At 40.9% G+C, this 24,694-nt stretch overlaps 1 protein-coding gene across 4 annotated transcripts in view; it reads right to left on the minus strand.

Annotated features, from left to right (window-relative positions):
- The window catches only part of kif21b (kinesin family member 21B), a 52,397-nt gene that overhangs the window by 23,565 nt on the left and 4,138 nt on the right, over positions 1–24,694 (minus strand). For all 4 annotated transcript variants that reach the window (XM_046874854.1, XM_046874855.1, XM_046874853.1 and 1 more), the window contains exons 2-11: positions 7,274–7,496; positions 5,766–5,948; positions 4,815–4,955; positions 4,093–4,227; positions 3,159–3,338; positions 2,619–2,734; positions 1,916–2,111; positions 1,044–1,233; positions 898–961; positions 571–786 (exon numbers count right to left, since the gene is read on the minus strand). In XM_046874854.1, the coding sequence (XP_046730810.1) occupies positions 571–786; positions 898–961; positions 1,044–1,233; positions 1,916–2,111; positions 2,619–2,734; positions 3,159–3,338; positions 4,093–4,227; positions 4,815–4,955; positions 5,766–5,948; positions 7,274–7,496 (1,644 nt within the window). The remainder of the gene's footprint in view (positions 1–570; positions 787–897; positions 962–1,043; positions 1,234–1,915; positions 2,112–2,618; positions 2,735–3,158; positions 3,339–4,092; positions 4,228–4,814; positions 4,956–5,765; positions 5,949–7,273; positions 7,497–24,694) is intronic.

Below are 24,694 nucleotides of genomic sequence, written 5' to 3' on the forward strand. Positions count from 1 at the left end.
TCTGCATTATTCAGAGACACGGACGTTTAGAATAATCTGCACACAAGCCTGTCAGATAAATCTGATATCAGCATGGTTTATAGCTGGATGTGTCATAGTTCATTCCAACACACACCAACTGCTACTTTGAAGAGTTATGGCTTCTAGTTTTGCTATGAGAGTTGAAAGAATTACCAAGTAAAATTGATTCATTCATTTATCACGGGTAAATTCTCGGCCTTGGGTCTAAATTGTATTCTGTGAAAGCAAAGCAGTAATATATGGCTCTAGAGTCCCCAGTTGAACTGCTGAACTGATGTCCATGTGGAGTTTCCAACCAGCCGAAAACATCTAATAGATGATTTGACTAAACCAAATGACTCCTAGATGCCATTTATTTCTAGATGTAGTAAATGTGTGTACATGCTGCTCTGCAAGGAACTGATTCCTTTCCAGGTTTTATTTCAACTACAATAAATATTACAAGTGATTTTATAAAATATTTAGTTCACAGGCATTCGCATAGTAAAGTTTTGTTGTGAACGTTTGCCGTATCCAGTTGCATTGACATTTATGGTTACTGTTTCTCACCTCTTTCGCCTCTGATTCCTCTCCTTCTTCTTCAGCCTCTCGATGTCCAGCTTGGCCCGCCGAAGCACGTCCGTTATCTCGGCCTCCATGGAAACAGATGGGGAGGAGCCCAGGGGGTGTCCGGGTGAAGGTGCAGGATAAGGAGAGCGAGAGGAGAGACGAGACACGCTGCGTCTCAAAGACTCGTTCATGGCTTCGCTCTCCAACAACTTAGACCTGAGAAAGACCGAACGACATTTACATCCCGTCGACAGCAAGATGTTTTTGGACAAAACTGTTTGTAAATTGATCATAGTTTACATAAGCTACAAAACAACTGTATCTCACCTGAGTTCTTCAATCTCTCTGATGTAGTTTTGGATCAGATTCCCAATCTCCTCGTTAGATTCCCCTGATGCAATAGGAAGAGCGTGAGCTACGTTTATAACAAGGTGAAACAGCTTGAAGAAATCATGCGTAGTTGCATCATGTACCTGTCTTGGTGAGCAGCAGGTTGATCTCGTTGGTCAGGAGTTGAGTGACTCGAGCGTTGAGATGGTCGACTGTCTCCTGCATTGCCTTCACGCGCATGCGCAGGGTGTCGTTTTCCCTCTGCAGCATGGAGTTCTCCTGGAACAGGTCACTAAAGCCTTCTGAGCCGTCCTCTCCGGCCACACGCTTTCCCTGTGTAGGGGTAATGACGAACAAACAGAAAGGAAGTAAATTGTGATTAATGATAGAGAGAAAGCGGCTCTGAAGTATCTTCATCGATTGCTTTCGGTCATTCTTTATTCATGAGTTAGTACTGTTTCACTGTGGTTAATCCCCTCACTGAGCTCCTGTTTCTCAACACTACTGACGCTCACCGCTAACCACCAACATCATAGCGCTGTTCAGTTACCGCTATGCATCACTGAGCTGACAGTTAAGTGAGATCCTAAAAACCCACATCCTTCTCATTTTTTTCCGCATGATGTTCCTTTCAGTTTTGCACCCCAAGCATAATCTTTAGGACAGTGGACTTTGTGTTTATCAGTAACATAATACACTGTCTCATAAACCTCAAGACATAAAAAAGAAAGAGGGTAGTGAGGGAACAGCTATTTTTTTTATGTTACCATGGAAGTGACAACACAAACTGACATTCAACAACAGTTAAATGGACAAAATAGGTCCTTATAACAGGAAACGCTGTCATGTTTTTATTCCTTAATTAGGGCACACGCGCCACAAGGTGGCGCTAAGTAGTTCTTCTCACCTTAGTGGTTCTTTTAGTTCATTTTCCAAAAATCTACACTTAATATGTACAGGGACTCAACTTAAATCGTTCATTTACTGAGGTGTCCGTCATCGTAAGCTTCCTCACCGCTTTATACTCCATGAGCTCCATCTGCAGACGCGCGATCTCGGCCCGCAGTGCGCTGATTTGCTGGCTGGTTTTGTCCTGGTTAACCACCACCTTGTTTTTGATGTTGCGCGCCCTGTTAGCGTACTTCAGCGTGTTTAGGGTCTCCATGAAATCCCGGTCCGAGGGGCTCACGCATGCGATCATCACTGTCCGACTATTGGCAAGAGGTGAGACAGTTGTATGGAAAATTACAATTTAGGCCACACCATTTTGAAACACAAATATTGTGTACGCTTGTTATCCGTGTTTTCAGTCGATCATCTATAATTCAGAAATTATACTTGCATCTCAGCTCATAAACGTCTATGCGTGCACGTATGTGTGTGTATGTGTGTGGTCAGTCTGCTCATACTGTGGGCGAAATATCGACCATAGTGTCATATACTTTCACACACACACACACACACCCATACACAAACACACGTTCATACACACGGACACTGCTGCATGCGTGCATGCATGCATTAACCTTTAAATGAGTAGGAGAGTAACAATGCGTTCTCTGTACATGTGCAAGAACACTGCGTCACAAATGAAATCTCGGAAAATGCGTGCTTGTTTGCACTGGCGTTTTTGGCCAAACATCTGAGGACACTTATGTCTCGGATTTCTTAATCGTACATGTTGTTTCTGGAAGTAAACATGAATGCCTTTGTGTTACCTGTTCCCCCCGAGCGAATCCTGCAACAACCGAGTGAGTTTGGAGTCTCTGTAAGGCACATGACCAGCCTTCTTACTCTGATCTCCCAGCGCACTGATCACATTACCCAGCGCCAACTGCACACAAATACACACACACTTCATCACACACCTCGTCACACTTCATCACACTGTTTAGTAAGTAATATTAAACTCTTTTAAAGGGGTGCCATTTAATACTGATTAACTCAGTTACAGCAACAATAATGTCGGGCTCTGATCCAAACCGAAAGAAATTGCCCATCTTAGAGTGCTTTTTCACAATTCAATTACCTCCAGCGTGCCTGCCCTTGTCCCGACACAGCCAGCATATTGATCATGGTGCGAATCGAAGTATTGTCGCATCACAACAAACAAAGTGCTGACTGCATCAGAAAGCTGCGTAGCTGCTATCATTAATTCCAAACGAATGAAATTCCCTGACGATGCAAACGTTTTTTATATACGAGTCATGAATTTGATGGAGCTAGTTTAAAAGAAAAACGATATAAAAGTGTTTTACCAGGCCGCAGTTAATGGAAATGCCCTCTCGTGCCCGCTCGCCCGTGGCTCCTGTGCGTTTCAGCCGCTCCGACCCGGCCAGATCCACAAAGTGAAACTTGGCAGTGAGGGTTTCGTACTCGGCCTGGGACATGGTGCCGTCGCCTACACCGTTCACTTCTGCACTCACAGAGCCGTTCGCCTTTAATAAAGACAAAGAAGCATAAAGAACACTTTTCATCTGTTTCTTTGAAGTGCTATCAGTAAAAACAGATAATCTCCTTTTTATATGAGATCTTTGGTATTCTCCTTATATACAATAATACCTTAATAAATATTATGCCACAGCTTTATTCTCAAATTGGATTGGCCAGAAGGTGTGGATTAATGTTTATAACTTCAGGTCTGATGGTATTTCCTGTTTTTGTGAAAGTGCTTTTTAAATATACTTTATTGTTTATTGTAACTTACAAAACCACTTTCATGGAGATAACAATATAAAATTGGACAAAAAAAACGCTGATATGATATTTTTGGACGGAATCTCCAGCACTTTTTCTGAGACAAGAAGGTTTACATGGGTTGGAGAGGAAGATCTTAAGTGGCCTGCTATAGAGCTCTGAACCTCAACCCTATTGATCACCTTTGAGAAGTGTATTTATGCTGACTGCACCCCAGGCCTCCTTACCTTTTTACCTACTATTTCACTAACACTCTTGTGACTGAATCACAAATCTCCAAAAGCACACTCTAAAATCTAGTGGAACATCATCTCAGAACAGTGGAGGTTATGATAACTGCATACGCAGAATAAATATTGAATGGGATGTTAAAAAACACACAAATCTTATGTTCAAGTTTCTACAAACTTTCATTTCAGGACAATTATACAGAATAAACTTTAGGGTGGTCCTGTTGTGAGTTATTCCTAAAAAAAAATATATATTGGTTCATACCAACTGGGTCTGAGGACACACTCTCATCTGGCACAGGTAGATGGTGAAGATGGCGTGAGAACGGGAGCTCTGGGCGTTCATCTGAGTGCTGGCCGTGGTACGGGACAGAGCACCAAGTTTCAGGCACTGGAGTAGCTGAGAGGTACACAACAAGAAAATTCAGAATGATATGTCAGCTTAACAAAGATTTCCATCACATTTCCCTTTACAGAAATCCTGGTCCATTTTTAAGCAACTGAAACTGATAAAAATATAGGAATATTTAAAGTGGCATAACCAAAGCAGTTACGTTCTTCTCCAGAGTAGGTACTTTTTGTGCAGATAATGAACTAATAAGCTTGTCATACAAGCATCTGCCTATGTATGTAATGCTTTGCATCAAATTACATATTTATTTATATAGCGCTTTTAACAGTAAACAAAGCCAGTTTCATGAAGATATGGTATACATTGGTGGGGGTTTTAGAGCTCCAAACTCAAGCCTAGCGAACACCAATGGGATGAACTCAAACACAGACTGCACCCAAGATGTATTGTCACATATTGTCTGCATTGTGTTGTAAAAGCAAAACAGGGATGTGGTTCCTGTCATGTGGTTTTTCTTAGTGAAAATACAGAATCCTTTCAGATCCTGCTCATTAATGTCAAACTCACTGCTTAACTTCAATAATTGTTTCCACATTTAAAGAAAACTATAAGGTTTGACGCAAAAGTGATCAGACCTCTTCCTCTGAGCTGACCAGACGCGAGGTCACTCCTGATGTGTAGATGCCTCCGCTGCTGTCTTCGTGGATCTTTATGTTGGACTTCCTGCCAGAATCGCGGGCACTGTCAAACAGGTCCAGGATCTCCTCGTTATAAAGCTGCAAGGCAAACACACGCACTATGATCCACTACTGACCAAAGGTTAATATTCGAAAGGTCAGAGAGGTCAGTGACTACCTTTACCGAGCAATCAGTAAGTGAAATCTGACCATGATAAATGCTGATGACTCTGACCTGCATAAACCCAATGAGAAGAGAAAGAAACAGAAAGAAGATTGAAAGAAAATAGGTTTGAATCCTGTGAGTGCTAAAAAAGAAAAACGAAACGTGATTGCATACTAGGAAACAAGAGATAGAGAGCAAAAGGGGGCTCCTCTAATAGCATAAGGGGCCATAATACCAGCCCTAGGGACAGCTCCATTCATTTACAGCAACAGAGATGCTTTTGAAAAATCCCCTCAACAATTTGCTGAGACAGACACCCGGGGAGAGGAGAGCTGCCCGCGCCAGATCAAACTCAGCTGCAGGGTTAAAACACAAACACGACGGTTTAAACTGATTACCCAAGCTTCATTTTGTGTGTGTGTGTGTGTGTGTGTGTGTGTGTGTGCTCTGTCTGGTCGATGACAGACCTCCCTGGGCTTTCACTTAGACTGTCATCAGGTTTTCTGTATCTCTTTCGATCCTTTTCAATTACTATCTCAGCCTGTCTGGCTCCTTTTCAACATGCTCCTTCCTCCATAGAAGATGGGATTTCCCTCTGTGCCAATTAAAACACCGGGGAAGCCGTAACTGTTTTGTTATACACCTATACTTAATGACATCAAAACAGAATCATGACCCAATCCGACTCCAGATACATTACGACACAAAACATTAAGGCACAGGTCACTAAGTGAATGTCATACCTCTAGAAACTGGGCGCTGACTTTAAACTCGGGAGGGTGTGTGCCGTTCTCCTGGGCCTCCGTTTGCCGTCTCTGAATGCCTTGGAAGAGTTGACGCACAGCCCTTGGGATGATCCCCTGTTCATCCTCACTCACAGCCATATCGAAGCCCGTGCCCATGGTGTACGTCTTCCCTGAACCCGTCTGCCACCATGGAAACACAGACAAACAAAAAAAATTATAATTCACACAAATGTCAACAAAGGCACAATATAACAAACAGCATGTATTTGGGAGATTCTATATCGGAGATCGTTTGATCAAGTTTTTCTCAATAATTTATACACAATATGAACAAAAGTTTATGGACACCTCAAAGATTCACATGTGCTTTTTGAAAAATCGCATTCTGCATTTAGTTTTAATTTGCTGTTATAATAACCTCCACTCTAATGGGAAGATGTTCTAGATTTTGGGGTGTTCTTCTGGAGATTTGTGCTCATTCCACAGTAAATCAGGTAATGAATTAGGGTGAGGAGGTCTGGGGTGCAGTCGGTGTTCCGATTCATCCTGAAGGTGTTGTATTGCAGGCCACCCAAGATCTTCCACTTCAACCCATGTAAACCATATATTCATAGAGCTGGCTTTGTGCACAGGGGCAATATGATGCTGGGACAGGTTTAGGTTTTCTAGTTACAGTGAAGGGAAAATCGACATCCAAAGACATCCTATACATTTGCATGCCTCCTATTTTATAGGAACAGCTTGGGTAAGAAACACATATGGCTGGAAAAGTTAAGTGTCCCACTACCTTTGTCTATATATTATAATATAAATATTCCAGAAAAAAAAACTAAATGTTAGTTTAATATGACTTCTCTTCAATCAACAATACAATTTTGAATACTATTATTATCTGCAGCATAGTTTTTACACAAAAGCACACTGTCTTATTGTTATATTTAATAATTTAACAATGGGTAATAGAGTACAGAGTACAAAACAGTGACAACGAGTCACATATGACTTTACACAATACAATCACATACAAAAACACGCTAGTGATTTAAAGACCGCACTCTCTAATATACTCTCCATTTTTGCTCATTTCCCAGGTATGTTCAATAAGTAAAAAAAAAAGCAGAATAAATTAACATCTTTTCCAGTATGCACACAGATTATTTTCCCCCTCCTCTATTGAGTTGAGACTGTAGTGGTAAAGTGAAGTGTGTGATGAATTACCCTGAAAGGCCTGGTCTACATACAATGGCACTCAGCAAAGCTGTCACATCATATTAACCTTTTAATGAGATCGGCCATGAAGTCCGCACGGCTTTTACAGTACTTCAGCCTCACTTGCTGAAGAAATAGGAGTCTAGTGCAGCAAAAGGGTGGTAGTAAGCACGGAATATGGGGACAAATATTCAGCGGAGAAAACGGCCCATGGCCTTTAAAAAAAATTTTTACGGAAAAAGCTGAGATTTGGAGGTCATTTAATTTCTGCTTCGCGTGTGTTTTGTAAACATTACCTGTCCGTAGGCGAATACTGTAGCATTGTATCCCTCAAAGCAACCCTCGATAAGCTTGTGGACGCAGGCACTGTAGACTGTCTGCTGATGGACGTCTATGTCGAATACAAAGTCGTATGTGAAGGCTTTGTCTTTACCCAGCAGCACCTGGGGCTCGCCGGGGGTTACGGAGGTGCAGACGTGGCAGCCCTCGATCTTCTCCTTCGCCATTTGAGGACGAATCCTGCCGGGAACACGAACATGTACAACAATTACACATTACACACGTGATTCATCGACTAGTGAATGTAGTTGACTAATCTATGTAACCTTTGCCATGATCGGTGGCAAGGGCGTAACAGAAACGTAGATCATTCGATCAAACAATCAGCAAAAAGCCTAAAGAGATCATAATCAATGGCTGAGATTCCATAAGCACAATTAATGTAATTAAACTTGAAGTCCATTTCCATTAGCCGATTTTATTTACACATTACTTAATTAACCTCAACAATCACGTGCTCAAAGTCAGGAATAAATCACTTTGCACGAAGCTGCTGATATGATTATGTGATCTATAATAAGCATTTGATTATTTTTGGATTGGTTTGAAGAAGTTGAGTCCCAGAACCCCCAGCTGTGTGGTATAAGCTTCTTACTATGAAGGAGCCAAAAGCAGATTTACTCACAACTCCATCCCCCTACTGCACCCAGCTGAGCACCCACCCCCTCCTTAGCCAACACACACAGACTCTCGATTCCCCCCAAACATCGTGCCACAAAAAGAAAAAAAAAAACTTAATCTTGCTGTTTCACGCAAGACACTTGCCCCTAGTGCACCCACTTGAGCAGACTGAAATGTGTTTAATAGCTGATAAAAAATAAAAAAAAACAATAAACTTGTACATCAATGTTAACTAGTCAGAACAGTACCAGCTCAATGAGCCTGCTAGGTTTGAGGAAAACTTCGTTCCAGTTTATTTTTTAAAATGGCACAAAAATCCGGAATTGTAAAAGGTTATTTCTCGTCTATACGTTATAAATACATCCACCATGGTGTGTATGCATTTCTAATTCTCATATGCTTTGATCATCCATTTCACAAAAGAAGTTGTTCTATACATAATAGATGTCCTCGCTTACATTTTCCATTTGTTTACTATAACCAAGCATGTGTGGAAATTAGTTCCACTTCGCTTTTTCTGTGCTCGATGACCCACAGATCTTTCCACCCCAGAATTGCAATCCTAGCCACCTTGCTTGTCTATACACACCCACGGGCCACACACACACCTCTCCACGACCCTCCCCCATACTGCTGGTTGCTGCAGTTCCTCAGGCATGAACTAAGCTTAACGCCTCCATCAGTGCCTTTTGACTGCAACACAATACAATAAGTTCTTTAAAGATGCTACTAAGGAGAACTGAGCATTACAACGTGGCCAAGATGGATGGCAATGAGGTCATTACGCTTGAACTGATCACTATAACCACACTACCACTTTCAGAGATAAAGCTCTTATGAACAAAAGTTTGTGGACATCATACTATAAGATTCGTATATGCTTTTTGAACGTCCCATTGCACAGTGAGTCCTTATTTGCTGTTATAATAACCTATTCTGGGAAGATGTTTCACTAGATTTTGGAGTGTTCTTGTGGAGATTTGTGGGTATTCATTCAGCCATAAGAGTGTTAGTAAAGTCAGGTATTGATGTAAACTGAGGAGACCTGGGGTGCAGGTCAAAGCTCTATAGCAGGCCCCTCAAGATCTTTCTATGTAAACCATATCTTCCGCTATATGCGCTATATTTTTATTATTTAGAAAGTGACCAATACTTTATGACCAATATTTTATATGAAACTGATTCCTCCTCGCTAAACTGTTTCTTAAACGCATTCTGTCCTGAGAGTCACAGAATACAGATTAACATGGCAGAGGTTGAGCTGCATCTTCCTGGAAACAGGAAAAGAACTCTGGTTATAACTCCTTTTTTGTTTTTTGCAGTACAAAGGCCTGTTTGTGAAAGGGCCATGCGTTATAAGTCAAAAAGCACTTAAGTAAACGTTATGAAATACTAGTAGATGTTTGCTGTCTGTCTGAAACAAAAGCGAACTTTCTGTACAATATTGAATGGCATAGCATCATATTTTTTCCACTGCATCGTATTGCATTGAATCGCGTTATATTGAATCCAATCACTGCATCGTAATTGGGATGAATCGCATCAAATCAGTAGCTACTTTATATGCATATTTAATTTATAGTGTCGTTGGACATGCATCGAAATGCGAATCGCATCGGCCTCAGTTTTGAGAGATGCATATCCCTGGTGTGTGTGTGTGTGTGTGTGTTTTGTATTGGCAGCAGATGTACCTCACTAGGTCATAATTATGGTCTCAGAAGAGGCAGGGTGTCTGAATGGACACACTACACGCAGGTGTATGTTTCACTTATAAATAAGAAACAAGCCGGATGTCAGGTGTGATTCGCAGACAGCATTGAGCCCTCAAGTTCTTGTTAAAATTGATTGATAGAGAAACTTGACAGGTGCACAAATTGATCTATTGTGGGAGGATACAAGCACTATAAATCAGCCTCAAACACACACACACACACAGGATTACTGGGATCTGCAGGCAGGACCTGACAGGAGCATTTCCTGATATTTCCTAAGAATCTTTAAGTAGCCACTTTTGACTGGGATGACAATATTAGCATGGCTTTAAGCAGCGAGGATATGGTTTGGTCAGGAACCTGTGACAGACTACTACGAATAATAGAAAACAATAAATCAATTGACGGTCATTCATTTCCTATAAATCTGTCTGACACAGGACGGCGAGAATGTCATATTGCAACACTTAACGCTATCACGATACTGAGAGCTGCTAAAATCAGATCATATTTGATGTTCAAGTCAATCAGGAACTTTTGAGTTTATAAAATAAAGAATACATTTCAAGGAGTGGAAACTGTATTTAATGTTCAGCATACTCCCCTGCTACATTTATACACTTGTCCTAGCGTTTAACTAATGCCTGGTAGGATCCGGCATAGAAAAGCTTGTCCGTACGCCTGAACCATCCAAGGAGAACCTTCTTCACTTCGTCATCAGGGCACCACCACGACCGGGATCATCACTGACGGCCAACTTTGAAATGTTTACACCATTCCAATGTCTTACTGCGGCTAAACGTCTCATCACGTACAGTGCTTGTGTACGTCTTCTGTAGATATCTGTGGGTTTCACGCCTTTGTTTAGAGGAAACTTCTTCACCACATGCAGTTAAACCAACACTGTTGCCTGCCATCTTGTTAACGGCCTCTGGATTGACTCACCACATGTAGGCCACCTATCAGTAATAGGACACACGGCATGCTAGCATCCATTTTTATACCAGTAAAATGTAAAGACTAACATTTAAAACACATTTTTAGTCAATGTCCTCTTGACCAATCAGAATGAAAACTATTTTTCAGTCTGATTGGTCAAGAGGACTTTTCTAAAACTCTAAATTGACTAAAAAATGTGATGTTGATATTGTCAGGTTTTCTGTATGGAGAGTTTGATTTGAAAGGAGTCTCCAGTGTAAGTGTTCAGGAAGAGGTTTTCTCAATAACATGATGAGTAGACTTTCTTTTTTTTCTGATTGATTACTTGCCAAAAGGAGCATATTCCTTAAACACAATGTCAAATATAATTTCATTCAATCTTTAAAACACACCTGGCAGTTAGATCGAGTGTTTGTATTGACAGGTCTGCTTTATGTAGCGAATACCAGGAGCAAATCCTTACATAATCTTCCCCATCGTCTTTACCTCGTCTGTGACCCTCCTTGCTTATCCGTCTCAGAAGTCTCTGTTTATCGCACCGCCCCCTCGTTTAGAACAACTAAAATCTGAAGCACACTGACACGTTGATTTGCGGCAAATACTTCACACATCAAACTCCGCTCAGAAACCCAGGTACTAAAAATAACCTTCACACCTGAGACTCGTCACACGGAAAATGTCTGTGGCAAACAGCTTTTTAAAAACGAACAGGAAATGTATGTGCTTTTTAGGTGAAGATGACTGAATCAGGTCCTGTCTCATTTCATTCCTATAACAGCTGATCTCATGCTAATTACATCCGATTACAATCGGTTCATTTGAATGTCCGGAAAAAATCTCGGAAAAGTAATTAAAAGTTTCCATGACTACTCAGCTCTTCTTCTGTTCCCTGGGGGGACGGCATCATAATGGAGCAGCTCGTGTGTTATCAGCATCAATCTGTAATTAGTCTTAAGCATCTGATTGAAAACATCAGTAGCATATCTGTATGAGCCATTTATATAATACAGTATATGGACAAAAGTTTGTGGCGACCTAACTATAAGATTGGTACGTGCTTTTTTTGAACATCCCTTTTTATTATAATAACCTTCACTCTTCTGGGAAGATGTTCTACTAGATTTGGAAGTGTGCTTGTGGAGATTTTTGCTCATTCGGCCACAAGGGTTTTAGTAGTCAGGTACTGATGTAGGATGAGGAGGTCTGGGGTGCAGTCAGCATTCCAGTTCATCCCAAAAGTGTTCAGTAGTCTTAAGGTCAGAGCTCTATGGGGGGAGATCTTCCACTCCAAACCATGTAAAGCATATTTTCATGGAGCTTGCGCTGTGCACATTATCGTGCTGGAACAGGTTTTGGTTTCGTAGTACAAGTGAAAGAAAAATGTAAATCGAAAGGCATCCCAAACAATAAATACGCCTCCATCTTTGTGGTAACAGTTTGGAAAAGAACCAAACATATGTCTTAAAAAGTAAAGTGTCTCAATTTTGACTTTTGTCCATATTATGTATGTATTTCAAGGAAATGAACTAAAACAGGAGCGCAAGATTCGTTCATCACTGTCGGAATCGTGACCTCTGACTTTCTGGTTTGGTGATGAAACATGAATGTGAGAGATAAGTGCTGCTGTCTGTGATACTCAAGTACATGTCTGGGTTGCTTTTTGAGCATGTGTGTTTGAGGAAATCGAATCCAATGTGTCATCACTTTGCTTTGTGCATTTCCGGCCTATAAACTGCTCTTTCCTTTTGAGTAACAAAGCAGCGACAACCACAAGGTCGCAAACTTAAACGGCTCTTTCCTCCTCAAATGGCAAAAAGCTTTATAAAATAATAATAATTATATTCTGTATACAGTATTTGTGCATATGTTTATATAGTTGCACAAGTGCAGCACAGAAATACACACACAAAATATAGATATTATAAAATGACTGACATGACAGCATACAACTTTTCTAGGAAATTGAGTCACTAAGAGTGCATGATAAGGGTGTGAAAACACTGGCCTGCATGATTAGAACAGGATCTGAGAGACAGACAGGACAGGTGAGCAAACTGAAATCTTGGGAGAGTTAGCATACTAAATGATACAAATACGCTTCTCTTTTTCAGAGAAGATGAGGCTTGTCTTTTGGACATCACTACCCTGAAAATCCTGGAGAGAAATTCTGACACGTCAAAGAGTTTATGTTTGGTACCAGCATGGCAGGGTTTACCGGTGACAATGAAGGCAGCTTAGATAGACAGTCACAATCATTTAAAGAAACATTAAATGACACCGGAAAAATCAGGTCTTTCAATGCACAAGAAACATTACATTAGCGTTGATGTATCACATTAACGCTACACAAAATCTCACAATAACGACAATGTATGTTAATATAAAACCGTGTGCGATATTATAACATCATACCATGTGCAATTCCACACCATGCGATCGTGCGACAATATCATATTAGGTACAATATGTTTTTAGTTCCCTGGAACCTTTAGAATATTTCATTCGTTTTTCAATTAGGTTTTATTTATAATTATTTTTTTCTTGTACCTCGAAGCAGTCCGTCAAAAGAATTTCCTTTGGGATTAATAAATCTTCAGTAGCAACGTGTGATACTAGATTGTACTACAATGCAAGCCTTATTTTGTCGTGCTAATGAACAGAACATATGACATGACATTTGAATGCATTTCATGCAAACTGTGTTCTGAGGAAAAATGAAGAGGAGACCTGCAGCACCTCCTCCATTCGATACAAAAATGTTTTTGAAATTCGGACAATATAATGGTCGTATATTTACTGCACACAAACACGGGTATGGAGAGGACACGTCGCACGAGAGTCGATTCAGCAAGCATGGAGTATAACCAGGGTGCAATTCAATCTGAGGTCTACGCTGGTCACCCACGAACACCACCCTGGCCTTCTCTACCAAAGATACAGTTTTGACAACGTAATATCAAACATAATACAAGTAGGGAGTTTTTAATTACAGTGTTACTTTTGTTCTTGTATTCGGTCTGAACGAGATTGCAAGAGTGCATTCCTTATAATAAAATCCTCATAATAATGACAATGATGTCATACTTATTTCCATCTACAAGTTGTATGACAATAAATCATAGCGATGTCTGTTGCCTGCTACTGACGCTTGATCGACTTCCTGAGGACAGTGGTCTTTTTTTCATCAACCCCTCCACCTCACACTGCAATAGCAGATCATCAGATCATGGGGAGGAGCAGCACAGGAAACGCTCGGTTTCATTTCCTCTTGTCCTGACAGCAGGCATTGTGTTTGATGATACAAACACAGACTCGCAGCCAAGCTGAAAGCTTTACGTGTTTTCACATCTGTACTGCTTTCATCATATTAGCCCTCACTCCCTGTCTCATAATCTGTATTCATGCACAAACACAGACACACACACACACACACACACACACACACACAGTGTGTGACCTTGCTGCACCAAGGGACCACACAACACAATGGCTGATGACATGAACGCAGACGTATTAAGTATTTATCCTTCAGCAGTCCCGGCTATCTTAATAAATTCACATATCGAGCTGCATGGTTGATTCATAGTTGCTGGCTGACCCTTAAACAGTCAACTCATATTTTACTGTAAAAATATAATTATTTTCCGTTTATATTTATATATTCAAACAAATTTAAGATTTTGTACTTTAGCTCCTTCACAACAGTCAATAATTCACACAGAGTGGTGCGAAAAACAAAAAACATCCAGTCAGCAGCAGAGCTGCGTGACTACTGTACTGTACTACTACAGTGCAATAACTCAAATAACCACTCTTTACAGTCGTGATGAGCAGAAAAGCATTTCAGAACGCATGTGCTGCACTTTGAGGAAATCGGGCTCTCGTGAAAGCTCTTGTATTCATAAATAGAAATGTTGCATGATGCCAAGTGCATTTCCTTTTAACAGAATTCGACCGGATCCTACCTTGATGCTTTGGTGATATGAAAATGTAAAGAGAAACAATAGTCTATAATAAATGCTCTATCATTGTCGCTGGCTCTTAGACTGTTATCTCTGTTTGGCAACCAGTGGATTTGCATGAGCATGTGAAGGATTTGCACAATATTCCTTTCAGGAAAAGGCTCACCACGTTTAGGTGTGAGGAGTGTGTTCATTCTGTTGAATACCCATGTACAGATTAAATAAGTGTCATAACACAATTACAGTTTATACCATTATATAAACACATGCACACACAGCACACATACAGACAAAAGTATTGGGACACTTACCTTTTCCAACCACATGTGGTTCTTCTCCAAACTGTCAAAACAACGTTGGAGGCACACAATTTCATAGGATGTCTTTGGATGCTGTAGCAATACATTTTATTTTCACTTAATCTATAAGACACAAATCTGCTCCAGCATGACCATGTCCCTGTGCCCAAAGCCCACATGTGATGTACACAGATTAGAGTGAAAGATCTTGTGTGGTCTGCTTTTGAGCTCTGATCTCAAGCCAACTGAACACCTTTAGGATGAATTGGAATGCAGACTGCACCCCAGGCTTCCTCACGTCACCAGTACCTGAATTTACTAAAAACCCTTTTGGCTGAATAAGCACAAATCTCTAGAAGCACACTCCACAATCTAGTGGAACATCTTCCCAGAAGCGTGAAGGTTAGTATAACAGCAAATGTGGGCTAAATGTGGCTTCATGTTAAAAAAAAGCACATACCAATCTTATGGTCAGGTGTCCGCAAACATACAAATAATAGTCTCGCAAATCCTGCCCTATTCAGACAGGGTTATATATGTGACACCTGTAATATAATTTGTTCTGTTTAATTTTTTTCTTAATACGACTCTCTTGTCTGGCTGATGTTTAAATAAACAGGATTAAATTGAAATGTGAACGGGGATAAAAACGGCATTCGGTCTCAATCACACACACAGAAAAAAAAACTTGGCTTCTGTACAGTCACCAATCATCAGAAACACATTACCGCGTCGTAATGTTATAACAGGGTGGCAAGTGCCATCTCTCTGTTGCGCATTAACACACACACGCACGCACGACTCCTGACACACTCGCACTAAAGCAGTGCGCCGAAGCCAAATGGACCATCAATCTTGCCTGTTTTTTGGGCGGAGTGTTTGAGAGGACTTTTATACTCGGCTTGGTCTCTTGGATGTGCACGCGGTGTACAACCCTCGCCGAGCTTTCTCTCCTCTGGTATTATTACCGTGCCAGTGCAGCAATAAATTAAAGGAAGGCACTAGCAGTAATGACCAAAGAAAGCTGGCAAAGCTCATAATACTCAAATAATGTTCTAGAGAAGGTCATTAATATTCTTTTTAACCCGTTACCACAAAAACACTCTCTTTTCTGTTCTTTAAAACTGCTAGAAACAAATGTTTGTTTGCTGCCTGGTGTGTTGCTCATGTTGCCTTATGATCAGCTTTTTTTCTCATTAACTGGCAACAATGGCTGTAGGGACAGCTACAGGAGCTGTAAAAAAACCCTGTGTTCACGTAGCCATGGAAATCAAACTCGGTAAGTGTCATTTAACTGTTCTAGCATCTGTGGAGCAAAAGAAACACTGCTCTGTGTATTAGACGATATGATATAGAGGCACAGGTTTGTCACACTCCATTTGGAATGTTTCACATTCAGTCCACCATTTGCTGTTATAATAAGCTCCAATCTTCTGGGAAGATGTTCCACCAGATTTTGGAATATGCTTGTGGAGATTTCTGCTCATTCAGTCACATGATGTTTGTAAAGTTAGGTATCGATGTAGAATGAAGAGTCATGGGGGGCAGTCAGCCTTCCAACCCATCCCAAAGGTGTTCTACAGGGTTGAGGTCAGCGCTCTAAAGCAGGACACTTAAGAACTTTCACTTCGATCCATTTTCCAAACAGTGTAAACCGTAGCTTCATGGAGCTGGCTTAGTGTACAGGGGGCTGTCATGATGAAACAAGTTTGGGGCACCAAGTTCAAGTGAAGGGAAAATGTAATGCTACTGCATTCAAAGGCATCCTGTAAAATTGTGATTTATGGTAAAATTTTGTGGTAACGGTTTGGGGAAGAACCGCATATGGCTGGAAAAAGTCATGTGTCCCAATACTTTAATCTAAAGTCATAAATATAGGTTTGCTGAAAACAGTGTCTGCTCACCCACACTGAACTGAACTAACACCCACACATAAACCCAGTTATGTGTATTTGTTCCATGCTGTCTTGTGTTGTCTGTTTTGTCTTTTTGTGGTTTTTGTCTGCACTGTTTGCACTGGATGAACTTTATGTAGCTTTATGTTGTGTGTTGTAGCTCTATGTTGTTTAATGTAGCACCAGGGTTCTGGAGGAACGTTGTCTCGTTTTCACTGTGTAATGCATCAGCTATATATGATAGAAATTACAATAAAGACTTCTTGACTTGATAAACACAAACATACACAAAAAGACAGACACAGTCACAAACCATTTCCCTACCTAACCCATTAGAGTATTCAATACATCTTTAATCATCTGTGTGCATCAAATATTACATTTCAAATCCCTTACTACACTCAATATCTCTCCATTTCCTTCTCTCTCTCTCCCTCTCTCTCTCTTCTCTCATATTCCTTTTCAATAATGTATATGCCTGATGAAGGCTGATAAGGAAATGTGCTGCAATAGTTTCAATTGACCTGCTTTTAAATGCACACACAAACACTCACGCATTCATATAAACACACACTCTAATGGTGAGGCTAAAATCTGCCCCTGAACCTAGAAAAACACACACAGAAGCATGTCTATCAATCATATAAATGAATGTAAAATCAGAATGTGGCTGACTGTGTGTGTGTGTGTGTGTGTGTGTGTGTGTGTGTGTGTGTGTGTGTGTGAGTGTGAGAGAGAGAGAGAGAGAGAGAGAGAGAGAGAGAGAGAGAGAGAAGGTGGACTCCAGCTGAGAGGGACGAACTGGTCAGGAAGGGCTGTTAATCAGAGACCCGGAGGGCACGCTGTGGAATTTTCCATTTCACTATGCTACTGTCCTTCATATTTCATTAACAGCAGTGTGGTTCAGTGTGTGTGTGTGTGTGTGTGTGTGTGTGTTTCTGTGTGAAAGGGATAAAATGTGGTACCCTTAAACCCTTGGGACTAATTAAAACAGCAAGGTGTGCAGGAATGTGCATATGTGCGACTGATTGTGTGTGTGTGTGTGTGTGTGTGTGTGTGTGTGTGTGTGTGTGTGTGTGTGACCTTACATCGGTTTTCAGTGTCAGGAGAAAGTCTAGGTGGGCCATTAAAACCAAATAACAATAAAAATAAATATTTCTAAGATGCAAGCATCACAATCAGGTTCTGAAATGAAAATCAGCTACATTCCCCATACAGCTACATTTTAATAAAATAGTTCCAGTATATGAACAATATTCACCCACAACAAAGATAAAACAAGAAGCTACTCAATATGGACAGGTCTGTGGACACCTCGCTGTGTGCGTGTGGAGATTTGTGCTCATTCAGCCTCAAGGGTGTTAGTGAAGTCAGGTACCGATGTACGTTGAGGAGACCTGGGGTGCAGTCAGCGTTCCAATGCATCCCTAATAGCTTGTGGTCAGAGTTCTATAGCAGGCCACTCAAGAACTTCCACTTCATATCTTCGTTGAGTTTTTGTTTTGTGCACAGGGCCATTGTCATGGGGGAAGAGTTTTGCATCTCCTACAGTAGTTTGGGTAAAAGGACAATTGAATGGTACCACATCCAAAAGACAAAAAAAATATAGTGCTATAAACAATCCTATGGAGAAGTCTGGGTAGGACAAGTAAAGAGCAAACTGTCTAATAAATATTCATTGTTTCTATGAAAAGCTCATCTATCCATATACTCCCACTCCCAGTGAAATCATGTGTCCAGGAGTGACCAAAAAAAAGCTATTGAAAGCCTGTTGTTTATCAAAATAAGAAGGAAAGGAAGACTACCCAAGCAACCCCCAGCCCACACATGCTTCCACATGATCTCATCCGTCTCCCTCAGCGTTTCCCCCCAGAGCCGACTGAAAATAGGTCAGACAGGTAATGAATAGACATGGTGGGCTGCCCTGTCGCCTTTCTGCACTGGCCCCTGGACTAACTGCGACTGCGGGCCCCCAACGTGAAAACAATCAAGCCATGTGAAGTAAAATGCGACGCTAACAGAAAACCAGGGACAAAAGTTTGGCTTATTTCCTGCTTGATATTCTGTAATCCTGCACTGATAAGATCTGTTTCGAGCTTCAAAGTAGGAGTTATTGTTCGGTTTATTAAAAGCCGTGTCACATGGGAATGTAGGTGTCTGGTTCCATGTGACTGAAAACAGATACGTAGATTGCTAAAAGCTGATGTGACAAGGGCAAAAGCTGTGGTGAAAACAGCAGAAAGGATGATACCGATTATCAAAGCCCACGGTGTCTAAAAATCCTCGAAAACTTGCAAATGAAACTTTTTCATTAACACGATTCTAAATAACATTTACTTTTCTATGTTTATTTCTTCTTACCCTCATGTTTGTCTATTTCACTTCAGACAGCAGTTTCCCACATTTTTACATAATACCATTCCAACAGTGCAACTTCCCCTGGTCGAGGGTAACTAAAGCGTAGGAAAACGTCGGAACTCAGAATTAAGACATTTTCGAATTCTGTGAAATGATTTGATGAATCACTTGCTGAGCTCATGAGTTTGAGGAATGCTGAGAGGAATTTATTTTCAGGGTTTTTTTTTTAGTCGAATACATTAATACATGTCTAAAAAAAACTTTCTTTCCGCTTCTCCCGTTAGGGGTCGCCACAGCGGATCCTCCGCATGTTTGATTTGGCACGTTTTTACGCTGGATGCCCTTCCTAACGCAACAGTCCCCATTTATCCGGGCTTGGGACCGGCACTGATAGTGGCTGGGGTTGGATTTCCTGACGGGGGGTCGAACCCGGGCCGCAACGGTGAGAGCGCCGCATCCTAACCACTAGACCACCAGGAACCTTTTACATTAATACATGTATAATGTACATTAATTAATTCATATATACATTTACATTCATGCAGCAGCACAAACCCTTTTCAAAGAAATAATATCAACCAGTAATCACCAACCAGTAATCACCAAAATAACAGCACATCGCATACATTACGATTACAATTAGAAAGGTATTGGGACAATACTTTAAGCTGTAAGCAAAAATCTCCACAACTACACTCTAAACTCTAGTGGAAAATCTTCCAGTAGAGTTCAAGAATCAAATGGGCTCCAAATAAGGAATCTTATGGTCAGGTGTCCACAAATCTTTTGTTCATATAGTGTACCTAAACATATTTCATGTGTTTTTAAAGCAGCATTTTGGGGAGGTGGTGACTTAACAAAAAAAATTAAAAACAACCAAGAAACAACATATCAGTTACTCTGGTGTTACGCTACAAAAATGTTTTCTTGATTTATAATATCAAAAAAGCATTTGCATTTGAAATCAATTTCCATTCATTTAATTGACCACAATTTTACGTATTACAATACAAATGTCTGAGGGTCAGGGAACTGGTGACAGCGCTGAAAAATGACTCTCTAAATGATCGCTGAGCAGTTTGGCCTTTAGCATAATGGTCACTTTTCTCTCTGTGCCACATTATTGATCGCATTGATTTTTCTAAAAATATAAAGCTGCTCCATTTACATAAACACACACCCACACACACACACACACACACACACACACACACACACACACACACACACACAAAAAAAAACCCTGTTCAATAGAAATCCAGAATGAGAAGAGACACACTGAAATATAAAAAAAATGCTTAGACATTCAATTTCATTACATTAATCTGCCTATGAGTGATTGTTAGTCAACCTTGCATACACACACACACACACACACACACACACACACACACACACACAGGCCAACATTAAGGAACGTCTGTTGCTGTAGATGCCATATGATCTTCAAACTCTCCCTCCTCCTCCTCATCCATGACAAAGACGACTGGTCACAGCAGGTCTTCATATTGTATCTGATGGACGGTTGGCATTTGTTTGCATCGGCCAAGTCCCGTGTCTTTGGGGAGTCTGTTCTTGCCTCCGAGGGAGTTAAGGAAAGAGGCAGACGGCTCGCTGGACTGATTAAATGAGCGGCAGTTGGTGGGCACAGTGGGAGGAGTAGGTGTAGGAGGTCGACGTGCTGTTCGTTCACCTTGTCTGGCACAGGACTGGGCTTCATGCCCATACGGCTGCCACTCTGCCCTGCCCTGGCGCAGCAAGGGCAATGCAAAGGTGAGAGACGTTGAAAAAGGAGACTCTTCTCGCTTTATAAGACCATACGGAGCACTATAGCATATAAGTTCCCATCATAAACTCTTATACAGCATAGCAGTTAATTAAGATGCAGGATGCCAGTTGCAAGCTACTTTGTTAGATTGCAACTCCATGCATCCATCACTCACAGTGTATAAACATGAGATTTAAAGCTAGCACACACAAACACACACACACACACACATCAGAGGCTTGTTCTCGTGAGCAAAACCAATAAAATATTCTTGTGCAACCCGAAAATGTTTGAACATTTATTCCATGATTATGCAAAAAAAATCCCTTTGTAACATGGTGACAAATATTGCAATATTGACGAATAATGTTTGCGTATCTGCATCCCTGAATCGTGCGGATTGATATCTTAAGCGGAATATAGTCTTTCGTTAAGATCCTCTGACATGGAAAACCCACGCTACCACACAGTCTGTTGGTTCCTTCTACAGCAGGTCATGCAATAACCCTAAAACATACGTAGTACAGAAGTCCATCCTTTTATCAACTGTACAGCAAGCAGCCTGAACCTCATCTCCTGCACACTATGTCTGCAAGTCCCAGAGGGCTGTTAGACAGCAGACCCCCACACTGAGGGCCCTACAGGATGGGATTACAGACATCATGAAGAGCCAAGGCTGGCTGGTGTGTGGGAAAGGCAGAGGAGCTGGAGTGCAACTTTTTAAAAATTGAGATAATAGAGTGTTGAATAAACAATGGCAGAGCTGAGGGTACACGAGGTCAGGCGTGTTATGGACACTGCCGCAGAGTGAGTGTGGGAGGTGGAAGAGTGTGTAAAAGAGCAGCCCCAGTTCTTCTGTTGTAAAGTAGTTTGGGCAACACTTGATTTTAAGGATCAGACACTACATTGGTAACTGACAGGTTATTGATGGCATTACAAGCTATTTAGAAGCTAACATACTTTACCCTTGTTTTTTGACCTAACAATAAAGGAGTCTCTCGACTTTTATCTTTAAGTTTTACAATTGAAACATAAGTTAAACGTTTGGCAACTGATTCTGATTATTTGAATCATGTGAAGTTTGCCCTCACATTAAATCACAAAACAATAAAGACTGAATTCTTCACTGAAATAGTAAATGTCGACAACAAATCCTTTTGGATCTTTTATAACAGTGGTCCCCAACCCCCGAGACCGGCACCGGTCTGTGGGTCAATTGGTACCGGGCCGCACAGAAAGAATACATAACTTACATTATTTCCGTTGCCAGCAGATGCCTGCTTGAATATAATTTTATACCACAGACACTACTAAACTATTAACTAGCCTTTTGAACCTGCTACATGTGCTACTTATGCAATCCGACCCCTTCCTCATACTTGAGCTCACAGAGGCACACGATTAGGAAAGACACTAGAGAGAGGATGCCATTCATCCCGCCCTCCCAGAAATTGAACAGAAATGCATTCGGCCCACACACAGACACACTTCACCCACATGAAGATTAAAAGATTATCATGTGGCTCAGCCTAAAACGCTGATAAACCACACATATGAACCCAAACACAAGCGGTCGTCATGAAAACACGGCCAGACAAACCAAAGTAAAGGTTTAATTGAAACCGTTAATGGAAACACGGGATCCTAAAAACTTTTTTTTTTTTAAAGCAGGAACTAGCACATATTAAACGGATTACAAGAAAGAAAAACCTGAGAAAACCAGGACCCAGGGTCAGTTAGCTCATCTCACTGCCTACTTCAAGGTCAGGCTGGCAGAGAAAAGCAGGCATGCCAGTGCATGTGTGTGAGTGAGAGAGAGAGAGAGAGAGAGAGAGAGAGAGAGAGAGAGAGAGAGCGAGAACTAATGAGAGAGGGGGAGCAAATTGATGAAGTGAAGGGAAAAAAATTAATGGAGTCATAAATTCAAACAGCAGCATAATATTTAAAAGAAAAAAACATTATACAAATCCTTTTAAATATTCCTTTTGAAGGTGAATCCAAGGTGAGTGGGCTTTAATCAAAACATTAACCTAAAATCTTGGTGCTTCTATACGCTTTACGTAACGCATTACGATAATTAACCTCACTCATCTTTTGCTAAAAGCATCTCCGCGTTAGCATGCGAGCCTTGCCGTCTCTGGGGTAAATTAACGGAACGCCACACGTATGCAGGGGAAGTGAGAGTTTAGTAAGTGGCTCTGGGTGTGATGCTGAGCGTGCACGAGGGGAGGGGAACCAAAAAGAACACAGCGAAACACACTAACAGCTTTGCGGACGTCACGTCTGACATTCTGTGCAAATGGGATACAGGAAAGAGTCTGAGCTACGTTAATACGATGCATCTGGGATTTTGGAGGCTTCAAAATGAAACAATAACACCGTCAGCATCTCAGGGAGCGCTTCTGGTGCATGACAGACTGATGGCCTCAGGATTTATGAATCAGCTATATTATGCAATATATGCTCAGCAGCCACTTTATTAGGAACACTTTTGCTTGATTGCTCATTTCATGCAATTATCTAATTAGCCAGGCAGGCCAGTGAGATTCAGTTTGCGTTCACTGTCCATCACCTGGCCTTTTTATAAATCGCAGCGATTCAAGTTTATATGTCCATTGTGCGCTTCCTGTCCTTGACTGACGTGATAAGAACTCGATGGGCTTTTCCGCTGTTGCAATATCTGAAACGCTGCACCTTCTGAGATGCTTTTCTGCTCATTACAGTTGTAAAGAGTGATTATTTGGGGCGTTTCTGTCCTTTGGCTGTTTTTCGCAACATCCTGTGTAAGACTGCTGTGTATGAAAATCGCTTTTTTTTTTCCTTTTCTGCGTCTAAATGTAGTCAGTGCTCAATAATGTGCATCCTGAAATGGTATACTAAGGATCCTTAATATGCTGCATTTCAGAGTTAGAGCTACAGCATCAAACCAGGCAGTTCTCACTTTTAAAAAAATAATTAAAAAAAAGAATGAGCCTCTCGTAGAGCTTTTATTGAAAGGTTTTGCTGTTTAATCTGGCAGCTCTGCCAGTCACATTGATCATTACAGGAACGAGTGTCGAGTAGGCAGTGATCAGTGCTAGACAGCGATCAGTATTAAAGTCCTTTAAATTTATGTCAGCTGGTTAACTCTGAATGTGTCCTGTCAAAAAGCAGTACATAACTGATATCCCAATTCTAATTGCATCATGTAGCTTTAAAAAATGGGAGACCCTTTTAACACAAGACAGGAATAACGTGTTGTTGAATCAGCATACACTATATGGACAAAAGTATTAGGATACCTGTATTTTTTTTTTAATGGGGTTCCAGCCCCCTACTGTTACCACAATGTTGGTATTATATAATTGTATAATTGTCTTTTGATGTAGTAACATTGAATTCCTCCATCACTTGGACTAGGAGACCCAAACCTGCTCCAGCATAACAATGATTTGGAACGGTGACTGCAACCCAGGCTTCCTAATTTTGTTCATTTCTTCTCTCCATTAATTTGACTTTTTTCCAACTCGAAGCATCAGTGCAGACTTCAAGCCACTTCTCCTTCCCCAGAAAATACAACGAAAACTCATCAGCCTCAAGTTATCAAAATCTTTCAGAGTTGCAATCTGGAAGCTGTTCTTAAACGACCCAGAGTGAAGCAGGCTGCTGGAGCGTGAAGCAGAAAAATTCCTTGAGGATGTGTGTGAATTGAGCCTTCATTGAAATTCATCAAATTTCAAGCTTGTTCAGCAAAAAAAAAAAGAAAGCACCTTTAAAGTGGAGATGATTATAGGCTGATGATTTTTTTTTTAATGCCTAGATTTCTACACATTTCTAAAAATGTT

The sequence above is a fragment of the Silurus meridionalis genome, chromosome 19 (genome assembly GCF_014805685.1).
Source record: "Silurus meridionalis isolate SWU-2019-XX chromosome 19, ASM1480568v1, whole genome shotgun sequence".
Lineage (NCBI taxonomy): Eukaryota > Metazoa > Chordata > Actinopteri > Siluriformes > Siluridae > Silurus > Silurus meridionalis.